Genomic DNA, 23,077 nt, shown 5'->3' on the forward strand with positions numbered 1-23,077 from the left:
GGTTGTATAGGTAGCAGTATCTGTAGCAGGAATAGTAAGTATTGCAGTGAGTAAGGCCAGTAGAGTGCTTGGCTGTATAGGTAGAGGTATCTGCAGCAGGAATAGTAAGTATTGCAGTGAGTAAAGCCAGTAGAGTGCTTGGTTGTATAGGCAGCAGTATCTGCAGCAGGAATAGTAAGTATTGCAGTAAGTAAGGCCAGTACAGTGCTTGGTTGTATAGGCAGCAGTATCTGCAGCAGGAATAGTAAGTATTGCAGCGAGTAAGGCCAGTAGAGTGCTTGGTTGTATAGGCAGCAGTATCTGCAGCAGGAATAGTAAGTATTGCAGTAAGTAAGGCCAGTAGAGTGCTTGGTTATATAGGTAGCGGTATCTGTAGCAGGAATAGTAAGTATTGCAGTGAGTAAGGCCAGTAGAGGGCTTGGTTGTATAGGTAGCGGTATCTGCAGCAGGAATAGTAAGTACTGCAGCGAGTAAGGCCAGTAGAGTGCTTGGTTGTATAGGTAGCAGTATCTGCAGCAGGAATAGTAAGTATTGCAGTGAGTAAGGTCAGTACAGTGCTTGGTTGTATAGGTAGCAGTATCTGTAGCAGGAATAGTAAGTATTGCAGTAAGTAAGGTCAGTAGAGTGCTTGGTTGTATAGGTAGCGGTATCTGCAGCAGGAATAGTAAGTATTGCAGTAAGTAAGGTCAGTAGAGTGCTTGGTTGTATAGGTAGCAGTATCTGCAGCAGGAATAGTAAGTATTGCAGTAAGTAAGGCCAGTACAGTGCTTGGTTGTATAGGCAGCAGTATCTGCAGCAGGAATAGTAAGTATTGCAGCGAGTAAGGCCAGTAGAGTGCTTGGTTGTATAGGTAGCAGTATCTGTAGCAGGAATAGTAAGTATTGTAGTGCGTAAGGCCAGTAGAGTGCTTGGTTGTATAGGTAGCAGTATCTGTAGCAGGAATAGTAAGTATTGCAGTGAGTAAGGCCAGTAGAGGGCTTGGTTGTATAGGTAGCGGTATCTGCAGCAGGAATAGTAAGTATTGCAGTGAGTAAGGCCAGTAGAGTGCTTAGTTGTATAGGCAGCAGTATCTGTAGCAGGAATAGTAAGTATTACAGTGAGTAAGGTCAGTAGTGCGCTTAGTTGTATAGGCAGCAGTATCTGTAGCAGGAATAGTAAGTATTGCAGTGAGTAAGGCCAGTAGAGTGCTTGGTTGTATAGGTAGCTGTATCTGTAGCAGGAATAGTAAGTATTGCAGTGAGTAAGGTCAGTAGAGTGCTTGGTTGTATAGGTAGCGGTATCTGCAGCAGGAATAGTAAGTATTGCAGTAAGTAAGGTCAGTAGAGTGCTTGGTTGTATAGGTAGCAGTATCTGTAGCAGGAATAGTAAGTATTGCAGTAAGTAAGGCCAGTAGAGTGCTTGGTTGTATAGGTAGCAGTATCTGCAGCAGGAATAGTAAGTATTGCAGTGAGTAAGGCCAGTACAGTGCTTGGTTGTATAGGTAGAGGTATCTGCAGCAGGAATAGTAAGTATTACAGTGAGTAAGGTCAGTAGAGTGCTTGGTTGTATAGGTAGCAGTATCTGTAGCAGGAATAGTAAGTATTGCAGTGAGTAAGGCCAGTACAGTGCTTGGTTGTATAGGTAGAGGTATCTGCAGCAGGAATAGTAAGTATTACAGTGAGTAAGGTCAGTATAGTGCTTGGTTGTATAGGTAGAGGTATCTGCAGCAGGAATAGTAAGTATTGCAGCGAGTAAGGTCAGTAGAGTGCTTGGTTGTATAGGTAGAGGTATCTGCAGCAGGAATAGTAAGTATTACAGTGAGTAAGGTCAGTAGAGTGCTTGGTTGTATAGGTAGAGGTATCTGCAGCAGGAATAGTAAGTATTACAGTGAGTAAGGTCAGTAGAGTGCTTGGTTGTATAGGTAGCGGTATCTGCAGCAGGTTCCAGTCGGACAACATAACTTCAGTGGCTTACATCAACCATCAGGAAGGAACACGGAGTTCCTTAGCCATGACAGACGTAGCCAAAATAATTTGAGACCAACAATTGCTGTCTGTCGGCGATCCACATCCCAGGGGTGGACAACTGGGAGGCGGACTTCTTGAGCAGACAGACCTTTCACCCGGGGGAGTGGGAACTCCATCCGGAGGCATTTTCCAGCCCGATTCTCAAATGGAGTCAGCCGGAATTGGATCTCATGGCATCTCGGCAGAATGCCAAGCTTCCGAGGTACGGGTCGAGGTCAAGGTACCCTCAGGCTGTACTGATAGACGCTCTGGCAGTACCTTGGAATTTCAGTCTCGCATACCTATTTCCTCGGTTCGCTCTTCTACCTCGAGTCATTGCTCGAATCAAGCAGGAAAAGGTGTCGGTGATCCTCATTGCACCGGCGTTGCCTTGCGGGATTTGGTATGCAGACCTGGTGGATGTCATCTCTTCCACCTTGGAGACTTCCGTTGAGGAAGGACCTTCTACTTCAAGGGCCCTTCCTTCATCCAAATCTAGTTTCTTTGAAACTGACTGCTTGGAGATTGAACGCTTAAATTTTATCCAAGCGTGGATTTTCGGAATCGGTCATAGAGACCTTGATTCAGGCTCGTAAACCTGTGACTAGAAAGATTTACAATAAGATATGGAATAAATATCTATATTGGTGTGAATCCAAGGGCTACTCTTGGAATAGTTAGGATTCCTAGAATTCTGTCATTTCTCCAAGAAGATTTGGAGAAGGGTTTATCGGCAAGTTTCCTAAAGGGTCAAATATCTGCCTTGTCTATTTTGTTACGTCCCAGACATGCAATCCTTTTGTCAGGACCAGGCCTGTGTTCAAACCAGTTATTCCTCCCTGGAGTCTTAATTTAGTTCTTAAGGTTCTTCATGGGGCTCCGTTTGAGCCTATGCATTCCTTAGATATTAAGTTATCATCTTGGAAAGTTTTGTTTCTTGTTGCTATTTCATCTGCTCGTAGAGTGTCAGAGCTCTCGGCATTACAGTATGAGTCTCCTTACCTTATTTTTCATTCGGATAAGGTCATTTTACGTACAAAGTTAGGGGTTTCTCCCTAAAGTAGTTTCTGAACGGAATATTAATCAGGAGATTGTTGTTCCTTCCCTGTGTCCTAATCCTACTTCTCAGAAGGAACGGCTTCTGCACAATCTAGACGTGGTGCGTGCATTAAAATTCTATTTACAGGCGACTAAGGATTTTCGTCAGTCTTCTGCTTTGTTTGTGGTATGGGAAACGTAAGGGACAGAAAGCTATAGCTACTTCTCTTTCTTTGTGGGTGAAGAGTATAATTCGCTTTGCCTATGAAACTGCTGGACAGCAGCCTCCAGAGAGAATTACGGCTCATTCCACGAGGGCTGTTGCTTCCTCATGGGCGTTCAAAAATGAAGCTTCTGTGGAACAGATTTGCAAGGCTGCAACTTGGTCCTCTCTTCACACTTTTTCAAAATTCTAAAAATTTGATACTTTTGCCTCAGCTGAGGCCGTTTTTGGGAGAAAGGTTCTTCAAGCAGTGGTGCCTTCCGTTTAGGTTCCCTGTCTTGTCCCTCCCGTATCATCTGTGTACTCTAGCTTGGGTATTGATTCCCAATAGTTATTACTGATGATCCGTGGACTCATCGTGTCATTAGAAAGAAAACAAAATTTATGCTTACCTGATAAATTTATTTATTTCTTGACACGATGAGTCTACGGCCCGCCCTGTTTTTCTAACACAGGATTTTGTCACATTATAAACCTCAGACACCTCTGCCCCTTGTTGCTTCCTTTCTCTCTTTTGCTTCGGTTGAATGACTGGGGTTAGAGGGAAGGGAGGTGATATTTAACAGCTTTGCTGTGGTGCTCTTTGCCACCTCCTGCTGGGCAGGAGTGATATTCCCAATAGTAATTAGATGATCCGTGGACTCATCGTGTCAAGAAAGAAATAAAATTTATCAGGTAAGCATAATTTTGTTTTTTAGATATCGGCCCTTATTCATTAAACTTTACAATCACTTTAATAAAGAGTGAGCTGACAAGTGACAAATAGAAGCCAGGGCTAACAGGGCGGACTGTCATTTGGTACACACGGGGGGGCTGTCACTTGGTACACACGGGGGGGGGGGCTGTCACTTGGTACACACGGGGGGGGGGGCTGTCACTTGGTACACACGGGGGGGGGGCTGTCACTTGGCACACACGGGGGGGGGGGCTGTCACTTGGTACACACGGGGGGGGGGGGCTGTCACTTGGTACACACGGGGGGGGGGCTGTCACTTGGTACACACGGGGGGGGGGCTGTCACTTGGTACACACGGGGGGGGGGCTGTCACTTGGTACACACTGGGGGGGGCTGTCACTTGGTACACACTGGGGGGGGCTGTCACTTGGTACACACGGGGGGGGGGGGCTGTCACTTGGTACACACGGGGGGGGCTGTCACTTGGTACACACGGGGGGGGGCTGTCACTTGGTACACACTGGGGGGGGCTGTCACTTGGTACACACGGGGGGGCTGTCACTTGGTACACACTGGGGGGGGCTGTCACTTGGTACACACGGGGGGGGCTGTCACTTGGTACACACTGGGGGGGGCTGTCACTTGGTACACACGGGGGGGGCTGTCACTTGGTACACACGGGGGGGCTGTCACTTGGTACACACTGGGGGGGGCTGTCACTTGGTACACACTGGGGGGGGCTGTCACTTGGTACACACGGGGGGGGGGGCTGTCACTTGGTACACACGGGGGGGGCTGTCACTTGGTACACACGGGGGGGGGGGCTGTCACTTGGTACACACGGGGGGGGGGTGTCACTTGGTACACACTGGGGGGGGGGCTGTCACTTGGTACACACGGGGGGGGGGGGCTGTCACTTGGTACACACGGGGGGGGGGGCTGTCACTTGGTACACACGGGGGGGGCTGTCACTTGGTACACACGGGGGGGGGCTGTCACTTGGTACACACTGGGGGGGGCTGTCACTTGGTACACACGGGGGGGGGGCTGTCACTTGGTACACGGGGGGGGGGCTGTCACTTGGTACACACTGGGGGGGGCTGTCACTTGGTACACACTGGGGGGGGCTGTCACTTGGTACACACTGGGGGGGCTGTCACTTGGTACACACTGGGGGGGCTGTCACTTGGTACACACTGGGGGGGCTGTCACTTGGTACACACTGGGGGGGGCTGTCACTTGGTACACACTGGGGGGGGCTGTCACTTGGTACACACTGGGGGGGGCTGTCACTTGGTACACACTGGGGGGGGGGGCTGTCACGTGGTGGCCAGGATGAAAGGGACGGTGCACTGCGACTTACCCCGGCCAGGTCTGGTTGGGCTCAAACAGGATGAGCAGTGTAGGTTCGTAGTATCCGTGCAGGAACTGCATGTCTATTATATTCAGCAGCTTCTCATCCAGCTCGCGCACATCAATGATATAACTGGGGAGGAAGCTGGACTTCTGCCTGCGGAGACACAGGAGAGAGCTCGTACACACACTTATTGTCACATGCTGCCTGCAGAGACACAGGAGAGAGCTCATACACACACTTATTGTCACATGCTGCCTGCAGAGACACAGGAGAGAGCTCGTACACACACACACACACTTATTGTCACATGCTGCCTGCAGAGACACAGGAGAGAGCTCATACACACACTTATTGTCACATGCTGCCTGCAGAGACACAGGAGAGAGCTCGTACACACACACACACACTTATTGTCACATGCTGCCTGCGGAGACACAGGAGAGAGCTCGTACACACACACTTATTGTCACATGCTGCCTGCGGAGACACAGGAGAGAGCTCGTACACACACTTATTGTCACATGCTGCCTGCAGAGACACAGGAGAGAGCTCGTACACACACACACTTATTGTCACATGCTGCCTGCGGAGACACAGGAGAGAGCTCGTACACACACTTATTGTCACATGCTGCCTGCGGAGACACAGGAGAGAGCTCGTACACACACTTATTGTCACATGCTGCCTGCAGAGACACAGGAGAGAGCTCGTACACACACACACACTTATTGTCACATGCTGCCTGCGGAGACACAGGAGAGAGCTCGTACACACACACTTATTGTCACATGCTGCCTGCAGAGACACAGGAGAGAGCTCGTACACACACACACTTATTGTCACATGCTGCCTGCGGAGACACAGGAGAGAGCTCGTACACACACTTATTGTCACATGCTGCCTGCGGAGACACAGGAGAGAGCTCGTACACACACTTATTGTCACATGCTGCCTGCAGAGACACAGGAGAGAGCTCGTACACACACACACACTTATTGTCACATGCTGCCTGCGGAGACACAGGAGAGAGCTCGTACACACACACTTATTGTCACATGCTGCCTGCAGAGACACAGGAGAGAGCTCGTACACACACACACTTATTGTCACATGCTGCCTGCGGAGACACAGGAGAGAGCTCGTACACACACTTATTGTCACATGCTGCCTGCGGAGACACAGGAGAGAGCTCGTACACACACTTATTGTCACATGCTGCCTGCGGAGACACAGGAGAGAGCTCGTACACACACTTATTGTCACATGCTGCCTGCGGAGACACAGGACAGAGCTCGTACACACACTTATTGTCACATGCTGCCTGCAGAGACACAGGAGAGAGCTCGTACACACACTTATTGTCACATGCTGCCTGCAGAGACACAGGAGAGAGCTCGTACACACACTTATTGTCACATGCTGCCTGCAGAGACACAGGAGAGAGCTCGTACACACACTTATTGTCACATGCTGCCTGCAGAGACACAGGAGAGAGCTCGTACACACACACACACTTATTGTCACATGCTGCCTGCGGAGACACAGGAGAGAGCTCGTACACACACACTTATTGTCACATGCTGCCTGCAGAGACACAGGAGAGAGCTCGTACACACACACACACTTATTGTCACATGCTGCCTGCAGAGACACGGGAGAGAGCTCGTACACACACACACACAATTATTGTCACATGCTGCCTGCAGATACACAGGAGAGAGCTCGTACACACACACACTTATTGTCACATGCTGCCTGCAGAGACACAGGAGAGAGCTCGTACACACACTTATTGTCACATGCTGCCTGCAGAGACACAGGAGAGAGCTCGTACACACACTTATTGTCACATGCTGCCTGCAGAGACACAGGAGAGAGCTCGTACACACACACACACACTTATTGTCACATGCTGCCTGCAGAGACACAGGAGAGAGCTCGTACACACACACACTTATTGTCACATGCTGCCTGCAGAGACACGGGAGAGAGCTCGTACACACACACACACTTATTGTCGCATGCTGCCTGCAGAGACACAGGAGAGAGCTCGTACACACACTTATTGTCACATGCTGCCTGCAGAGACATAGGAGAGAGCTCGTACACACACACTTATTGTCGCATGCTGCCTGCAGAGACACAGGAGAGAGCTCGTACACACACTTATTGTCACATGCTGCCTGCAGAGACACAGGAGAGAGCTCGTACACACACTTATTGTCACATGCTGCCTGCAGAGAAACAGGAGAGAGCTCGTACACACTTATTGTCACATGCTGCCTGCAGAGACACAGGAGAGAGCTTGTACACACACACACACTTATTGTCACATGCTGCCTGCAGAGACACAGAAGAGAGCTCGTACACACACACTTATTGTCACATGCTGCCTGCAGAGACACAGGAGAGAGCTTGTACACACACACACTTATTGTCACATGCTGCCTGCAGAGACACAGGAGAGAGCTCGTACACACACTTATTGTCACATGCTGCCTGCAGAGACACAGGAGAGAGCTCGTACACACACTTATTGTCACATGCTGCCTGCAGAGACACAGGAGAGAGCTCGTACACACACACTTATTGTCACATGCTGCCTGCAGAGACACAGGAGAGAGCTCGTACACACACTTATTGTCACATGCTGCCTGCAGAGACACAGGAGAGAGCTCGTACACACACTTATTGTCACATGCTGCCTGCAGAGACACAGGAGAGAGCTTGTACACACACTTATTGTCACATGCTGCCTGCAGAGACACAGGAGAGAGCTCGTACACACACACACACTTATTGTCACATGCTGCCTGCAGAGACACAGGAGAGAGCTCGTACACACACACACTTATTGTCACATGCTGCCTGCAGAGACACGGGAGAGAGCTCGTACACACACACACTTATTGTCACATGCTGCCTGCAGATACACAGGAGAGAGCTCGTACACACACACACTTATTGTCACATGCTGCCTGCAGAGACACAGGAGAGAGCTCGTACACACACACACACTTATTGTCACATGCTGCCTGCAGAGACACAGGAGAGAGCTCGTACACACACTTATTGTCACATGCTGCCTGCAGAGACACAGGAGAGAGCTCGTACACACACTTATTGTCACATGCTGCCTGCGGAGACACAGGAGAGAGCTCGTACACACACTTATTGTCACATGCTGCCTGCAGAGACACAGGAGAGAGCTCGTACACACACTTATTGTCACATGCTGCCTGCAGAGACACAGGAGAGAGCTCGTACACACACTTATTGTCACATGCTGCCTGCAGAGACACAGGAGAGAGCTCGTACACACACACACTTATTGTCACATGCTGCCTGCAGAGACACAGGAGAGAGCTCGTACACACACTTATTGTCACATGCTGCCTGCAGAGAAACAGGAGAGAGCTCGTACACACACTTATTGTCACATGCTGCCTGCAGAGACACAGGAGAGAGCTCGTACACACACACACTTATTGTCACATGCTGCCTGCAGAGACACAGGAGAGAGCTCGTACACACACACACACACACACTTATTGTCACATGCTGCCTGCAGAGACACAGAAGAGAGCTCGTACACACACACACTTATTGTCACATGCTGCCTGCAGAGACACAGGAGAGAGCTCGTACACACACTTATTGTCACATGCTGCCTGCAGAGACACAGGAGAGAGCTCGTACACACACACACTTATTGTCACATGCTGCCTGCAGAGACACAGGAGAGAGCTCGTACACACACACTTATTGTCACATGCTGCCTGCAGAGAAACAGGAGAGAGCTCGTACACACACACTTATTGTCACATGCTGCCTGCAGAGACACAGGAGAGCTCGTACACACACACACACTTATTGTCACATGCTGCCTGCAGAGACACAGGAGAGAGAGCTCGTACACACACAGGAGAGAGCTCGTACACACACAGGAGAGTGCTTCCCCTGCAGGTCTGATACAAACGTACATGAGATAGACAAATTAATTAGTTAGGGGCCAAGGAGGGAAGAAATTGAGGGTCCTGAATAAAATGGCCAATCCTAAAGGTACCCTGGGCACACAGATATACCTACCCCTCACTCACTACCCCATCATGCTCCTCTGCCAACGTGTCCCTCCGGAAAGGCAGGACCACCAGTTGTGTGCCGTATATAAGCATTACTGCACAGCGCCCACTGGGATCCACCCGCACCATTGGAATATGAATATTCTGCACAAAGCCATCCTGAGAATAGGGGAAGAAGAGATGGGAAATGATCAGATGTGGGAGAGGCAGCACAAGGAAGTGTGGGGGAGATGAGGCCTTAGTGACCACAGGGGAAAAGGACAGCGAGTACAAACCCTCAGTTCTGGCTCCTCAAAGTAATGCAGCGATAACGTCTTCAGATCGTGTGTCCCAGGGTCGTACTCAACCACCGACAGCTGAGAGGAGAAGAGGGTTTAACGTGAGAGAGCAGAAGCATAAAAACGCACTATTAGCTTGTCCCATTTAATTAGAATAAGACTCCGGGAGCACTACTCTCTCATTAGCATTAGGCCCTCTGTCTAACATTCAACTTCCCCTTACATTCTTCAGTGAGCTGCGAAGACCACCTCCCATTAACAGCTTTGTATTCCCCCCCAGATATTCCCCCAGAGAGGCCCCTTTTTACAGCTCATCTAAGCTGAGACTGTACATCTAATCAGGGGATGATTACTAAGCTGAGACTGTACATCTAATCAGGGGATGATTACTAAGCTGAGACTGTACATCTAATCAGGGGATGATTACTAAGCTGAGACTGTACATCTAATCAGGGGATGATTACTAAGCTGAGAAGGTACATCTAATCAGGGGATGATTACTAAGCTGAGAAGGTACATCTAATCAGGGGATGATTACTAAGCTGAGAAGGTACATCTAATCAGGGGATGATTACTAAGCTGAGAAGGTACATCTAATCAGGGGATGATTACTAAGCTGAGAAGGTACATCTAATCAGGGGATGATTACTAAGCTGAGAAGGTACATCTAATCAGGGGATGATTACTAAGCTGAGACTGTACATCTAATCAGGGGATGATTACTAAGCTGAGACTGTACATCTAATCAGGGGATGATTACTAAGCTGAGACGGTACATCTAATCAGGGGATGATTACTAAGCTGAGACTGTACATCTAATCAGGGGATGATTACTAAGCTGAGACGGTACATCTAATCAGGGGGTGATTACTAAGCTGAGACTGTACATCTACTCAGGGGGTGATTACTAAGCTGAGACTGTACATCTAATCAGGGGATGATTACTAAGCTGAGACGGTACATCTAATCAGGGGGTGATTACTAAGCTGAGACGGTACATCTAATCAGGGGGTGATTACTAAGCTGAGACTGTACATCTAATCAGGGGATGATTACTAAGCTGAGACTGTACATCTAATCAGGGGATGATTACTAAGCTGAGACGGTACATCTAATCAGGGGGTGATTACTAAGCTGAGACGGTACATCTAATCAGGGGATGATTACTAAGCTGAGACTGTACATCTAATCAGGGGATGATTACTAAGCTGAGACGGTACATCTAATCAGGGGATGATTACTAAGCTGAGACTGTACATCTAATCAGGGGATGATTACTAAGCTGAGACGGTACATCTAATCAGGGGATGATTACTAAGCTGAGACTGTACATCTAATCAGGGGATGATTACTAAGCTGAGACTGTACATCTAATCAGGGGATGATTACTAAGCTGAGACTGTACATCTAATCAGGGGATGATTACTAAGCTGAGACTGTACATCTAATCAGGGGATGATTACTAAGCTGAGACTGTACATCTAATCAGGGGATGATTACTAAGCTGAGACGGTACATCTAATCAGGGGATGATTACTAAGCTGAGACTGTACATCTAATCAGGGGATGATTACTAAGCTGAGACGGTACATCTAATCAGGGGATGATTACTAAGCTGAGACTGTACATCTAATCAGGGGATGATTACTAAGCTGAGACTGTACATCTAATCAGGGGGTGATTACTAAGCTGAGACTGTACATCTAATCAGGGGATGATTACTAAGCTGAGACTGTACATCTAATCAGGGGATGATTACTAAGCTGAGACTGTACATCTAATCAGGGGATGATTACTAAGCTGAGACTGTACATCTAATCAGGGGATGATTACTAAGCTGAGACTGTACATCTAATCAGGGGGTTGATTACTAAGCTGAGACTGTACATCTAATCAGGGGGTGATTACTAAGCTGAGAAGGTACATCTAATCAGGGGATGATTACTAAGCTGAGACTGTACATCTAATCAGGGGGTGATTACTAAGCTGAGACTGTACATCTAATCAGGGGATGATTACTAAGCTGAGACTGTACATCTAATCAGGGGATGATTACTAAGCTGAGACTGTACATCTAATCAGGGGATGATTACTAAGCTGAGACTGTACATCTAATCAGGGGATGATTACTAAGCTGAGACTGTACATCTAATCAGGGGATGATTACTAAGCTGAGACTGTACATCTAATCAGGGGATGATTACTAAGCTGAGACTGTACATCTAATCAGGGGATGATTACTAAGCTGAGACTGTACATCTAATCAGGGGGTGATTACTAAGCTGAGACTGTACATCTAATCAGGGGATGATTACTAAGCTGAGACGGTACATCTAATCAGGGGGGTGATTACTAAGCTGAGACTGTACATCTAATCAGGGGATGATTACTAAGCTGAGACTGTACATCTAATCAGGGGATGATTACTAAGCTGAGACTGTACATCTAATCAGGGGATGATTACTAAGCTGAGACTGTACATCTAATCAGGGGATGATTACTAAGCTGAGACTGTACATCTAATCAGGGGATGATTACTAAGCTGAGACTGTACATCTAATCAGGGGATGATTACTAAGCTGAGACTGTACATCTAATCAGGGGATGATTACTAAGCTGAGACTGTACATCTAATCAGGGGGTGATTACTAAGCTGAGACTGTACATCTAATCAGGGGGTGATTACTAAGCTGAGACTGTACATCTAATCAGGGGATGATTACTAAGCTGAGACTGTACATCTAATCAGGGGATGATTACTAAGCTGAGACTGTACATCTAATCAGGGGATGATTACTAAGCTGAGACTGTACATCTAATCAGGGGATGATTACTAAGCTGAGACTGTACATCTAATCAGGGGATGATTACTAAGCTGAGACTGTACATCTAATCAGGGGATGATTACTAAGCTGAGACGGTACATCTAATCAGGGGATGATTACTAAGCTGAGACTGTACATCTAATCAGGGGGTGATTACTAAGCTGAGACGGTACATCTAATCAGGGGATGATTACTAAGCTGAGACGGTACATCTAATCAGGGGATGATTACTAAGCTGAGACTGTACATCTAATCAGGGGATGATTACTAAGCTGAGACTGTACATCTAATCAGGGGATGATTACTAAGCTGAGACTGTACATCTAATCAGGGGATGATTACTAAGCTAAGCTGAGACTGTACATCTAATCAGGGGATGATTACTAAGCTGAGACTGTACATCTAATCAGGGGATGATTACTAAGCTGAGAATGTGCATCTAATCAGGGGATGATTACTAAGCTAAGCTGAGACTGTACATCTAATCAGGGGATGATTACTAAGCTGAGACTGTACATCTAATCAGGGGATGATTACTAAGCTGAGACTGTACATCTAATCAGGGGATGATTACTAAGCTGAGACGGTACATCTAATCAGGGGGTGATTACTAAGCTGAGACTGTACATCTAATCAGGGGATGATTACTAAGCTGAGACTGTACATCTAATCAGGGGGTGATTACTAAGCTGAGACTGTACATCTAATCAGGGGATGATTACTAAGCTGAGACTGTACATCTAATCAGGGGGATGATTACTAAGCTGAGAAGGTACATCTAATCAGGGGATGATTACTAAGCTGAGACTGTACATCTAATCAGGGGGATGATTACTAAGCTGAGACTGTACATCTAATCAGGGGGATGATTACTAAGCTGAGACTGTACATCTAATCAGGGGGTGATTACTAAGCTGAGACTGTACATCTAATCAGGGGATGATTACTAAGCTGAGACTGTACATCTAATCAGGGGATGATTACTAAGCTGAGACTGTACATCTAATCAGGGGGTGATTACTAAGCTGAGACTGTACATCTAATCAGGGGGTGATTACTAAGCTGAGACGGTACATCTAATCAGGGGATGATTACTAAGCTGAGACTGTACATCTAATCAGGGGGTGATTACTAAGCTGAGACTGTACATCTAATCAGGGGGTGATTACTAAGCTGAGACTGTACATCTAATCAGGGGGTGATTACTAAGCTGAGACGGTACATCTAATCAGGGGATGATTACTAAGCTGAGACTGTACATCTAATCAGGGGGTGATTACTAAGCTGAGACTGTACATCTAATCAGGGGGTGATTACTAAGCTGAGACGGTACATCTAATCAGGGGGTGATTACTAAGCTGAGAAGGTACATCTAATCAGGGGATGATTACTAAGCTGAGACTGTACATCTAATCAGGGGATGATTACTAAGCTGAGACTGTACATCTAATCAGGGGATGATTACTAAGCTGAGACTGTACATCTAATCAGGGGATGATTACTAAGCTGAGACGGTACATCTAATCAGGGGATGATTACTAAGCTGAGACGGTACATCTAATCAGGGGATGATTACTAAGCTGAGGACTGTACATCTAATCAGGGGATGATTACTAAGCTGAGACGGTACATCTAATCAGGGGATGATTACTAAGCTGAGACGGTACATCTAATCAGGGGGATGATTACTAAGCTGAGACTGTACATCTAATCAGGGGATGATTACTAAGCTGAGACTGTACATCTAATCAGGGGATGATTACTAAGCTGAGACTGTACATCTAATCAGGGGATGATTACTAAGCTGAGACTGTACATCTAATCAGGGGATGATTACTAAGCTGAGACTGTACATCTAATCAGGGGGTGATTACTAAGCTGAGACTGGTACATCTAATCAGGGGGTGATTACTAAGCTGAGACTGTACATCTAATCAGGGGGTGATTACTAAGCTGAGACTGTACATCTAATCAGGGGATGATTACTAAGCTGAGACTGTACATCTAATCAGGGGATGATTACTAAGCTGAGACTGTACATCTAATCAGGGGGTGATTACTAAGCTGAGACTGTACATCTAATCAGGGGATGATTACTAAGCTGAGACTGTACATCTAATCAGGGGATGATTACTAAGCTGAGACTGTACATCTAATCAGGGGATGATTACTAAGCTGAGACTGTACATCTAATCAGGGGATGATTACTAAGCTGAGACTGTACATCTAATCAGGGGATGATTACTAAGCTGAGACGGTACATCTAATCAGGGGGTTGATTACTAAGCTGAGACTGTACATCTAATCAGGGGATGATTACTAAGCTGAGACTGTACATCTAATCAGGGGGATGATTACTAAGCTGAGACTGTACATCTAATCAGGGGGTGATTACTAAGCTGAGACTGTACATCTAATCAGGGGATGATTACTAAGCTGAGACTGTACATCTAATCAGGGGGTGATTACTAAGCTGAGACTGTACATCTAATCAGGGGATGATTACTAAGCTGAGACTGTACATCTAATCAGGGGGTGATTACTAAGCTGAGACTGTACATCTAATCAGGGGATGATTACTAAGCTGAGACTGTACATCTAATCAGGGGGTGATTACTAAGCTGAGACTGTACATCTAATCAGGGGGATGATTACTAAGCTGAGACTGTACATCTAATCAGGGGGATGATTACTAAGCTGAGACTGTACATCTAATCAGGGGATGATTACTAAGCTGAGACTGTACATCTAATCAGGGGATGATTACTAAGCTGAGACGGTACATCTAATCAGGGGGTGATTACTAAGCTGAGACGGTACATCTAATCAGGGGGTGATTACTAAGCTGAGACGGTACATCTAATCAGGGGATGATTACTAAGCTGAGACTGTACATCTAATCAGGGGGGTGATTACTAAGCTGAGACTGTACATCTAATCAGGGGATGATTACTAAGCTGAGACTGTACATCTAATCAGGGGATGATTACTAAGCTGAGACTGTACATCTAATCAGGGGATGATTACTAAGCTGAGACTGTACATCTAATCAGGGGGATGATTACTAAGCTGAGACTGTACATCTAATCAGGGGATGATTACTAAGCTGAGACTGTACATCTAATCAGGGGGCTGATTACTAAGCTGAGACTGTACATCTAATCAGGGGGATTTACTAAGCTGAGACTGTACATCTAATCAGGGGGCTGATTACTAAGCTGAGGGACTGTACATCTAATCAGGGGGCGATTACTAAGCTGAGACTGTACATCTAATCAGGGGCTGATTACTAAGCTGAGACGGTACATCTAATCAGGGGATGATTACTAAGCTGAGAAGGGTACATCTAATCAGGGGATGATTACTAAGCTGAGACTGGTACCATCTAATCAGGGGATGATTACTAAGCTGAGACGGTACATCTAATCAGGGGATGATTACTAAGCTGAGACGGTACATCTAATCAGGGGGTGATTACTAAGCTGAGACTGTACATCTAATCAGGGGGTGATTACTAAGCTGAGACTGTACATCTAATCAGGGGGTGATTACTAAGCTGAGACGGTACATCTAATCAGGGGATGATTACTAAGCTGAGACTGTACATCTAATCAGGGGGTGATTACTAAGCTGAGACTGTACATATAATCAGGGGATAATTACTAAGCTGAGAAGGTACATCTAATCAGGGGGTGATTACTAAGCTGAGACTGTACATCTAATCAGGGGATAATTACTAAGCTGAGACTGTACATCTAATCAGGGGATGATTACTAAGCTGAGACGGTACATCTAATCAGGGGATGATTACTAAGCTGAGACTGTACATCTAATCAGGGGGTGATTACTAAGCTGAGACTGTACATCTAATCAGGGGGATAATTACTAAGCTGAGACGGTACATCTAATCAGGGGGTGATTACTAAGCTGAGACTGTACATCTAATCAGGGGATAATTACTAAGCTGAGACTGTACATCTAATCAGGGGATGATTACTAAGCTGAGACGGTACATCTAATCAGGGGATAATTACTAAGCTGAGACTGTACATCTAATCAGGGGATGATTACTAAGCTGAGACTGTACATCTAATCAGGGGATGATTACTAAGCTGAGACTGTACATCTAATCAGGGGATGATTACTAAGCTGAGACTGTACATCTAATCAGGGGATGATTACTAAGCTGAGACGGTACATCTAATCAGGGGATGATTACTAAGCTGAGACTGTACATCTAATCAGGGGATGATTACTAAGCTGAGACGGTACATCTAATCAGGGGATGATTACTAAGCTGAGACGGTACATCTAATCAGGGGGTGATTACTAAGCTGAGACGGTACATCTAATCAGGGGGTGATTACTAAGCTGAGACTGTACATCTAATCAGGGGGTGATTACTAAGCTGAGACTGTACATCTAATCAGGGGATGATTACTAAGCTGAGACTGTACATCTAATCAGGGGATGATTACTAAGCTGAGACTGTACATCTAATCAGGGGATGATTACTAAGCTGAGACTGTACATCTAATCAGGGGATGATTACTAAGCTGAGACTGTACATCTAATCAGGGGATGATTACTAAGCTGAGACTGTACATCTAATCAGGGGGTGATTACTAAGCTGAGACTGTACATCTAATCAGGGGATGATTACTAAGCTGAGACTGTACATCTAATCAGGGGATGATTACTAAGCTGAGACTGTACATCTAATCAGGGGATGATTACTAAGCTGAGACTGTACATCTAATCAGGGGATGATTACTAAGCTAAGCTGAGACTGTACATCTAATCAGGGGATGATTACTAAGCTGAGACTGTACATCTAATCAGGGGATGATTACTAAGCTGAGACTGTACATCTAATCAGGGGATGATTACTAAGCTGAGACTGTACATCTAATCAGGGGGTGATTACTAAGCTGAGACTGTACATCTAATCAGGGGATGATTACTAAGCTGAGACTGTACATCTAATCAGGGGATGATTACTAAGCTGAGACTGTACATCTAATCAGGGGGTGATTACTAAGCTGAGACTGTACATCTAATCAGGGGGTGATTACTAAGCTGAGACTGTACATCTAATCAGGGGGTGATTACTAAGCTGAGACTGTACATCTAATCAGGGGGTGATTACTAAGCTGAGAATGTGCATCTAATCAGGGGATGATTACTTTCAGAATTATAATCTGGGAATCCAAGTTTATGGTGGCTACATAAGGACCTCTCACCTTGGCTTCCTTAAAGCTCAGTAACAGGGCGTCTCTTTTGGCCCCTGCAAGTTGGACACTGGCCATAGACATGACATTACCAAAGAACGAAAAGGAAGCCATCAACTCCAGCTTCTCTCTGTGAGTTTTTCCTTCTGTAAAATAGAGAAGAGGACACATGAGAGCATGAGGGTGGGGCCGCAAGACACTAGGTTAGTGAGGAAGAGAGGCATCTGTCTCAGTATGAGCGTGAGCAGTAAAGGGGGCAGAGAGGGGCACCTTGAGCGTGAGCAGTAAAGGGGGCAGAGAGGGGCACCTTGAGCGTGAGCAGTAAAGGGGGCAGAGAGGGGCACCTTGAGCGCGAGCAGTAAAGGGGGCAGAGAGGGGCAACTTGAGCGTGAGCAGTAAAGGGGGCAGAGAGGGGCAACTTGAGCGTGTCATATGTTATGCCTTCCTCCATCTGTTTGTCACAGCAGCCCGTTTCTTTAATTGTGGGCTGGCTCTTTCTATTATAACAGCCTCAGCCTGTTACTTCAGTGCTTGTTATTGAGGAACCTACCTAGTCTAGGATTCTATTCGAACCTTTCCTAATTTTCTATTGCCAACTCCTGTTAGCTGCAACTAACAGGTTGTCTCTCTGCCTCTACCTTACACGCAACCTCTGGAGACCGCCCCCTTCTTGACCGGAGCTTCGCGGGCAAACAATTCTGAGCTAGAGTGTGGAGCCATCGCATCAGCTTTCCATCTGGACACTGAGTAAGTACTTACTGCGATAACCTGGCCATACTAAGTGACTGAACTGTACCCTTGTCTGCATAACTGTGTATACGAAGCAAATCTTTTACCGGAACTGATTCCTTTCGTTATTAATCAGCTGTTCAGCAATTTCTCGCTACTCTGTGCTATTTTTGCAACATTCTAGGTTATGCCTCGTTACTATGTTAATTATGAGCACAGTTAATCTTGTAACATTGTAGAGTCTACGATCAGCTTATGTTTAAACAGTCTTATTACTTTACATACTGTGATCACTTACGTTCCACGGATTGTATTAGCAGAAGCAGAACTATACATCCTGAAAACCGTGGTAGATTAACTGCCTGTAGTATCATATCCCCTAAAACAGTATAGGAGATTGTGATACATGCAGCAACAAATATTCCATTATTAGCCGAGGAATTTAGGTCTAATCTGCATATTTGATTATTTTTAGTTCAAAGCTAAATCATATCTGAAACCTGACAGAGCGTGAGCAGTAAAGGGGGCAGAGAGGGGCACCTTGAGCGCGAGCAGTAGGAGGGGGCAGAGAGGGGCACCTTGAGCACGAGCAGTAGACATAAGGCAGAGACGGGCACCTTGAGCGCGAGCAGTAGACATAAGGCAGAGACGGGCATCTTGAGCGCGAGCAGTAGACATAAGGCAGAGACGGGCATCTGAGCGCGAGCAGTAGACATAAGGCAGAGACGGGCATCTGAGCGCGAGCAGTAGACATAAGGCAGAGACGGGCATCTGAGCGCGAGCAGTAGACATAAGGCAGAGACGGGCATCTGAGCGCGAGCAGTAGACATAAGGCAGAGACGGGCATCTGAGCGCGAGCAGTAGACATAAGGCAGAGACGGGCATCTGAGCGCGAGCAGTAGACATAAGGCAGAGACGGGCATCTGAGCGCGAGCAGTAGACATAAGGCAGAGACGGGCATCTGAGCGCGAGCAGTAGACATAAGGCAGAGACGGGCATCTGAGCGCGAGCAGTAGACATAAGGCAGAGACGGGCATCTGAGCGCGAGCAGTAGACATAAGGCAGAGACGGGCATCTGAGCGCGAGCAGTAGACATAAGGCAGAGACGGGCATCTGAGCGCGAGCAGTAGACATAAGGCAGAGACGGGCATCTGAGCGCGAGCAGTAGACATAAGGCAGAGACGGGCATCTGAGCGCAAGCAGTAGACATAAGGCAGAGACGGGCATCTGAGCGCGAGCAGTAGACATAAGGCAGAGACGGGCATCTGAGCGCAAGCAGTAGACATAAGGCAGAGACAGGAATCTGAGCGCAAGCAGTAGACATAAGGCAGAGACAGGAATCTGAGCGCAAGCAGTAGACATAAGGCAGAGACAGGAATCTGAGCGCGAGCAGTAGACATAAGGCAGAGACGGGCATCTGAGCGCAAGCAGTAGACATAAGGCAGAGACGGGCATCTGAGCGCAAGCAGTAGACATAAGGCAGAGACGGGCATCTGAGCGCAAGCAGTAGACATAAGGCAGAGACGGGCATCTGAGCGCGAGCAGTAGACATAAGGCAGAGACGGGCATCTGAGCGCGAGCAGTAGACATAAGGCAGAGACGGGCATCTGAGCGCGAGCAGTAGACATAAGGCAGAGACGGGCATCTGAGCGCAAGCAGTAGACATAAGGCAGAGACGGGCATCTGAGCGCGAGCAGTAGACATAAGGCAGAGACGGGCATCTGTTGGTGTAAGGCTAAGCCAGGCACAGCTGTAATATCTGCCGCTATTATTTACCTGAGCTTTTCTCGCCCTTGGATGAACTCTGTAAAAAAGAAAACATAAGTAGTGTTATGCGCTGTTCAAGCCCTGGGGAGTGGGGGTGGTCAGACCATTCTGCTGTAACGAGCCTTACATAGTCCCAGTGCCAAGAGACAATTAATACAAATATTATGCAGAAACCAACCCTCTGGTAGTGAGAACATGCAGACAATTTATGTATCCTGACTCACAACCATTATCTAACACAGAAAGATACCTGCAACCTTCTGTCCCCTAAACAGTACAGAGCAAAGATGGGCACCACTGGGGTGTGAACCTTTACGTCTTCTGCAGTGGGTGTTACATAACGCTGGAGGCAGTGCTGATCTGCTGTGCGTTACTGCTGCACTCACCGTAAAAGTGCCTGCCGTATGTGCGTTACTGCTGCACTCACTAGTGTGTGCGTTACTGCGGCACTCACTAGTGTGTGCCGTGTGTGCGTTACTGCGGCAATCACTAGTGTGTGCGTTACTGCGGCAATCACTAGTGTGTGCGTTACTGCGGCAATCACTAGTGTGTGCCGTGTGTGCGTTACTGCGGCAATCACTAGTGTGTGCGTTACTGCGGCAATCACTAGTGTGTGCCGTATGTGCGTTACTGCGGCAATCACTAGTGTGTGCGTTACTGCGGCAATCACTAGTGTGTGCCGTATGTGCGTTACTGCGGCAATCACTAGTGTGTGCGTTACTGCGGCAATCACTAGTGTGTGCCGTGTGTGCGTTACTGCGGCAATCACTAGTGTGTGCGTTACTGCGGCAATCACTAGTGTGTGCCGTATGTGCGTTACTGCGGCAATCACTAGTGTGTGCGTTACTGCGGCAATCACTAGTGTGTGCCGTGTGTGCGTTACTGCGGCAATCACTAGTGTGTGCGTTACTGCGGCAATCACTAGTGTGTGCCGTATGTGCGTTACTGCGGCAATCACTAGTGTGTGCGTTACTGCGGCAATCACTAGTGTGTGCCGTATGTGCGTTACTGCGGCAATCACTAGTGTGTGCGTTACTGCGGCAATCACTAGTGTGTGCCGTGTGTGCGTTACTGCTGCACTCACTAGTGTGTGCGTTACTGCGGCACTCACTAGTGTGTGCCGTGTGTGCGTTACTGCGGCAATCACTAGTGTGTGCGTTACTGCGGCAATCACTAGTGTGTGCCGTATGTGCGTTACTGCGGCAATCACTAGTGTGTGCGTTACTGCGGCAATTACTAGTGTGTGCGTTACTGCGGCAATCACTAGTGTGTGCGTTACTGCGGCAATCACTAGTGTGTGCCGTATGTGCGTTACTGCGGCAATCACTAGTGTGTGCCGTATGTGCGTTACTGCGGCAATCACTAGTGTGTGCGTTACTGCGGCAATCACTAGTGTGTGCCGTATGTGCGTTACTGCGGCAATCACTAGTGTGTGCCGTATGTGCGTTACTGCGGCAATCACTAGTGTGTGCCGTATGTGCGTTACTGCGGCAATCACTAGTGTGTGCGTTACTGCGGCAATCACTAGTGTGTGCCGTATGTGCGTTACTGCGGCAATCACTAGTGTGTGCGTTACTGCGGCAATCACTAGTGTGTGCCGTATGTGCGTTACTGCGGCAATCACTAGTGTGTGCCGTATGTGCGTTACTGCGGCAATCACTAGTGTGTGCCGTATGTGCGTTACTGCGGCAATCACTAGTGTGTGCGTTACTGCGGCAATCACTAGTGTGTGCCGTATGTGCGTTACTGCGGCAATCACTAGTGTGTGCGTTACTGCGGCAATCACTAGTGTGTGCCGTATGTGCGTTACTGCGGCAATCACTAGTGTGTGCCGTATGTGCGTTACTGCGGCAATCACTAGTGTGTGCCGTATGTGCGTTACTGCGGCAATCACTAGTGTGTGCCGTATGTGCGTTACTGCGGCAATCACTAGTGTGTGCCGTATGTGCGTTACTGCGGCAATCACTAGTGTGTACTGTATGTGTGTTACTGCGGCAATCACTAGTGTGTACTGTATGTGCGTTACTGCAGCAATCACTAGTGTGTACTGTATGTGCGTTACTGCGGCAATCACTAGTGTGTACTGTATGTGCGTTACTGCAGCAATCACTAGTGTGTACTGTATGTGCGTTACTGCAGCAATCACTAGTGTGTACTGTATGTGTGTTACTGCTGTAATCACTAGTGTGTACTGTATGTGTGTTACTGCTGTAATCACTAGTGTGTACTGTATGTGCGTTACTGCTGTAATCACTAGTGTGTGCTGTATGTGCGTTACTGCTGTAATCACTAGTGTGTACTGTATGTGCGTTACTGCTGTAATCACTAGTGTGTACTGTATGTGTGTTACTGCTGTAATCACTAGTGTGTACTGTATGTGTGTTACTGCTGTAATCACTAGTGTGTGCTGTATGTGCGTTACTGCTGTAATCACTAGTGTGTACTCTCCATAAAGCATCATACCTCACTGTCATGATTAAGACGATACACGTAAATCTGAGAGGTTCCAGCAACAACCAGGTTCTTCTCCGAGTTATTGAAAAAGTTGCAAAACATGGAGAATTCCAGCCCGGTTGGGGGATGAGCTTGTCTGTATACAGCATACATCCTGCGGGACGAGAAGAGAGTGCTCAGTATCTTATGTATGTGTGTTACACACGGACAGTCTGTACATCTCCCCTCCCCATATACACACACGGACAGTCTGTACATCTCCCCTCCCCATATACACACACGGACAGTCTGTACATCTCCCCTCCCCATATACACACACGGACAGTCTGTACATCTCCCATCCCCATATACACACACGGACAGTCTGTACATCTCCCTCCCCATATACACACACGGACAGTCTGTACATCTCCCCTCCCCATATACACACAC

The 23,077-nt window shown here is 47.2% G+C and overlaps 1 protein-coding gene across 1 annotated transcript in view; it reads right to left on the minus strand.

The window, feature by feature from the left end:
* The window catches only part of CPSF1 (cleavage and polyadenylation specific factor 1), a gene marked incomplete in the record, with an annotated part of 548,143 nt that extends 525,345 nt beyond the window's left edge, over positions 1 to 22,798 (minus strand). Inside the window, 6 exon segments of the mRNA XM_053715990.1 lie at positions 5,286 to 5,432; positions 9,369 to 9,520; positions 9,637 to 9,717; positions 17,708 to 17,841; positions 20,201 to 20,228; positions 22,655 to 22,798. Coding sequence (XP_053571965.1) covers positions 5,286 to 5,432; positions 9,369 to 9,520; positions 9,637 to 9,717; positions 17,708 to 17,841; positions 20,201 to 20,228; positions 22,655 to 22,798 — 686 coding nt within the window.
* Between the last annotated feature and the right edge of the window lie 279 nt (positions 22,799 to 23,077).

This window comes from Bombina bombina, chromosome 5, assembly GCF_027579735.1.
Source record: "Bombina bombina isolate aBomBom1 chromosome 5, aBomBom1.pri, whole genome shotgun sequence".
Classification (NCBI taxonomy): Eukaryota; Metazoa; Chordata; class Amphibia; order Anura; family Bombinatoridae; genus Bombina; species Bombina bombina.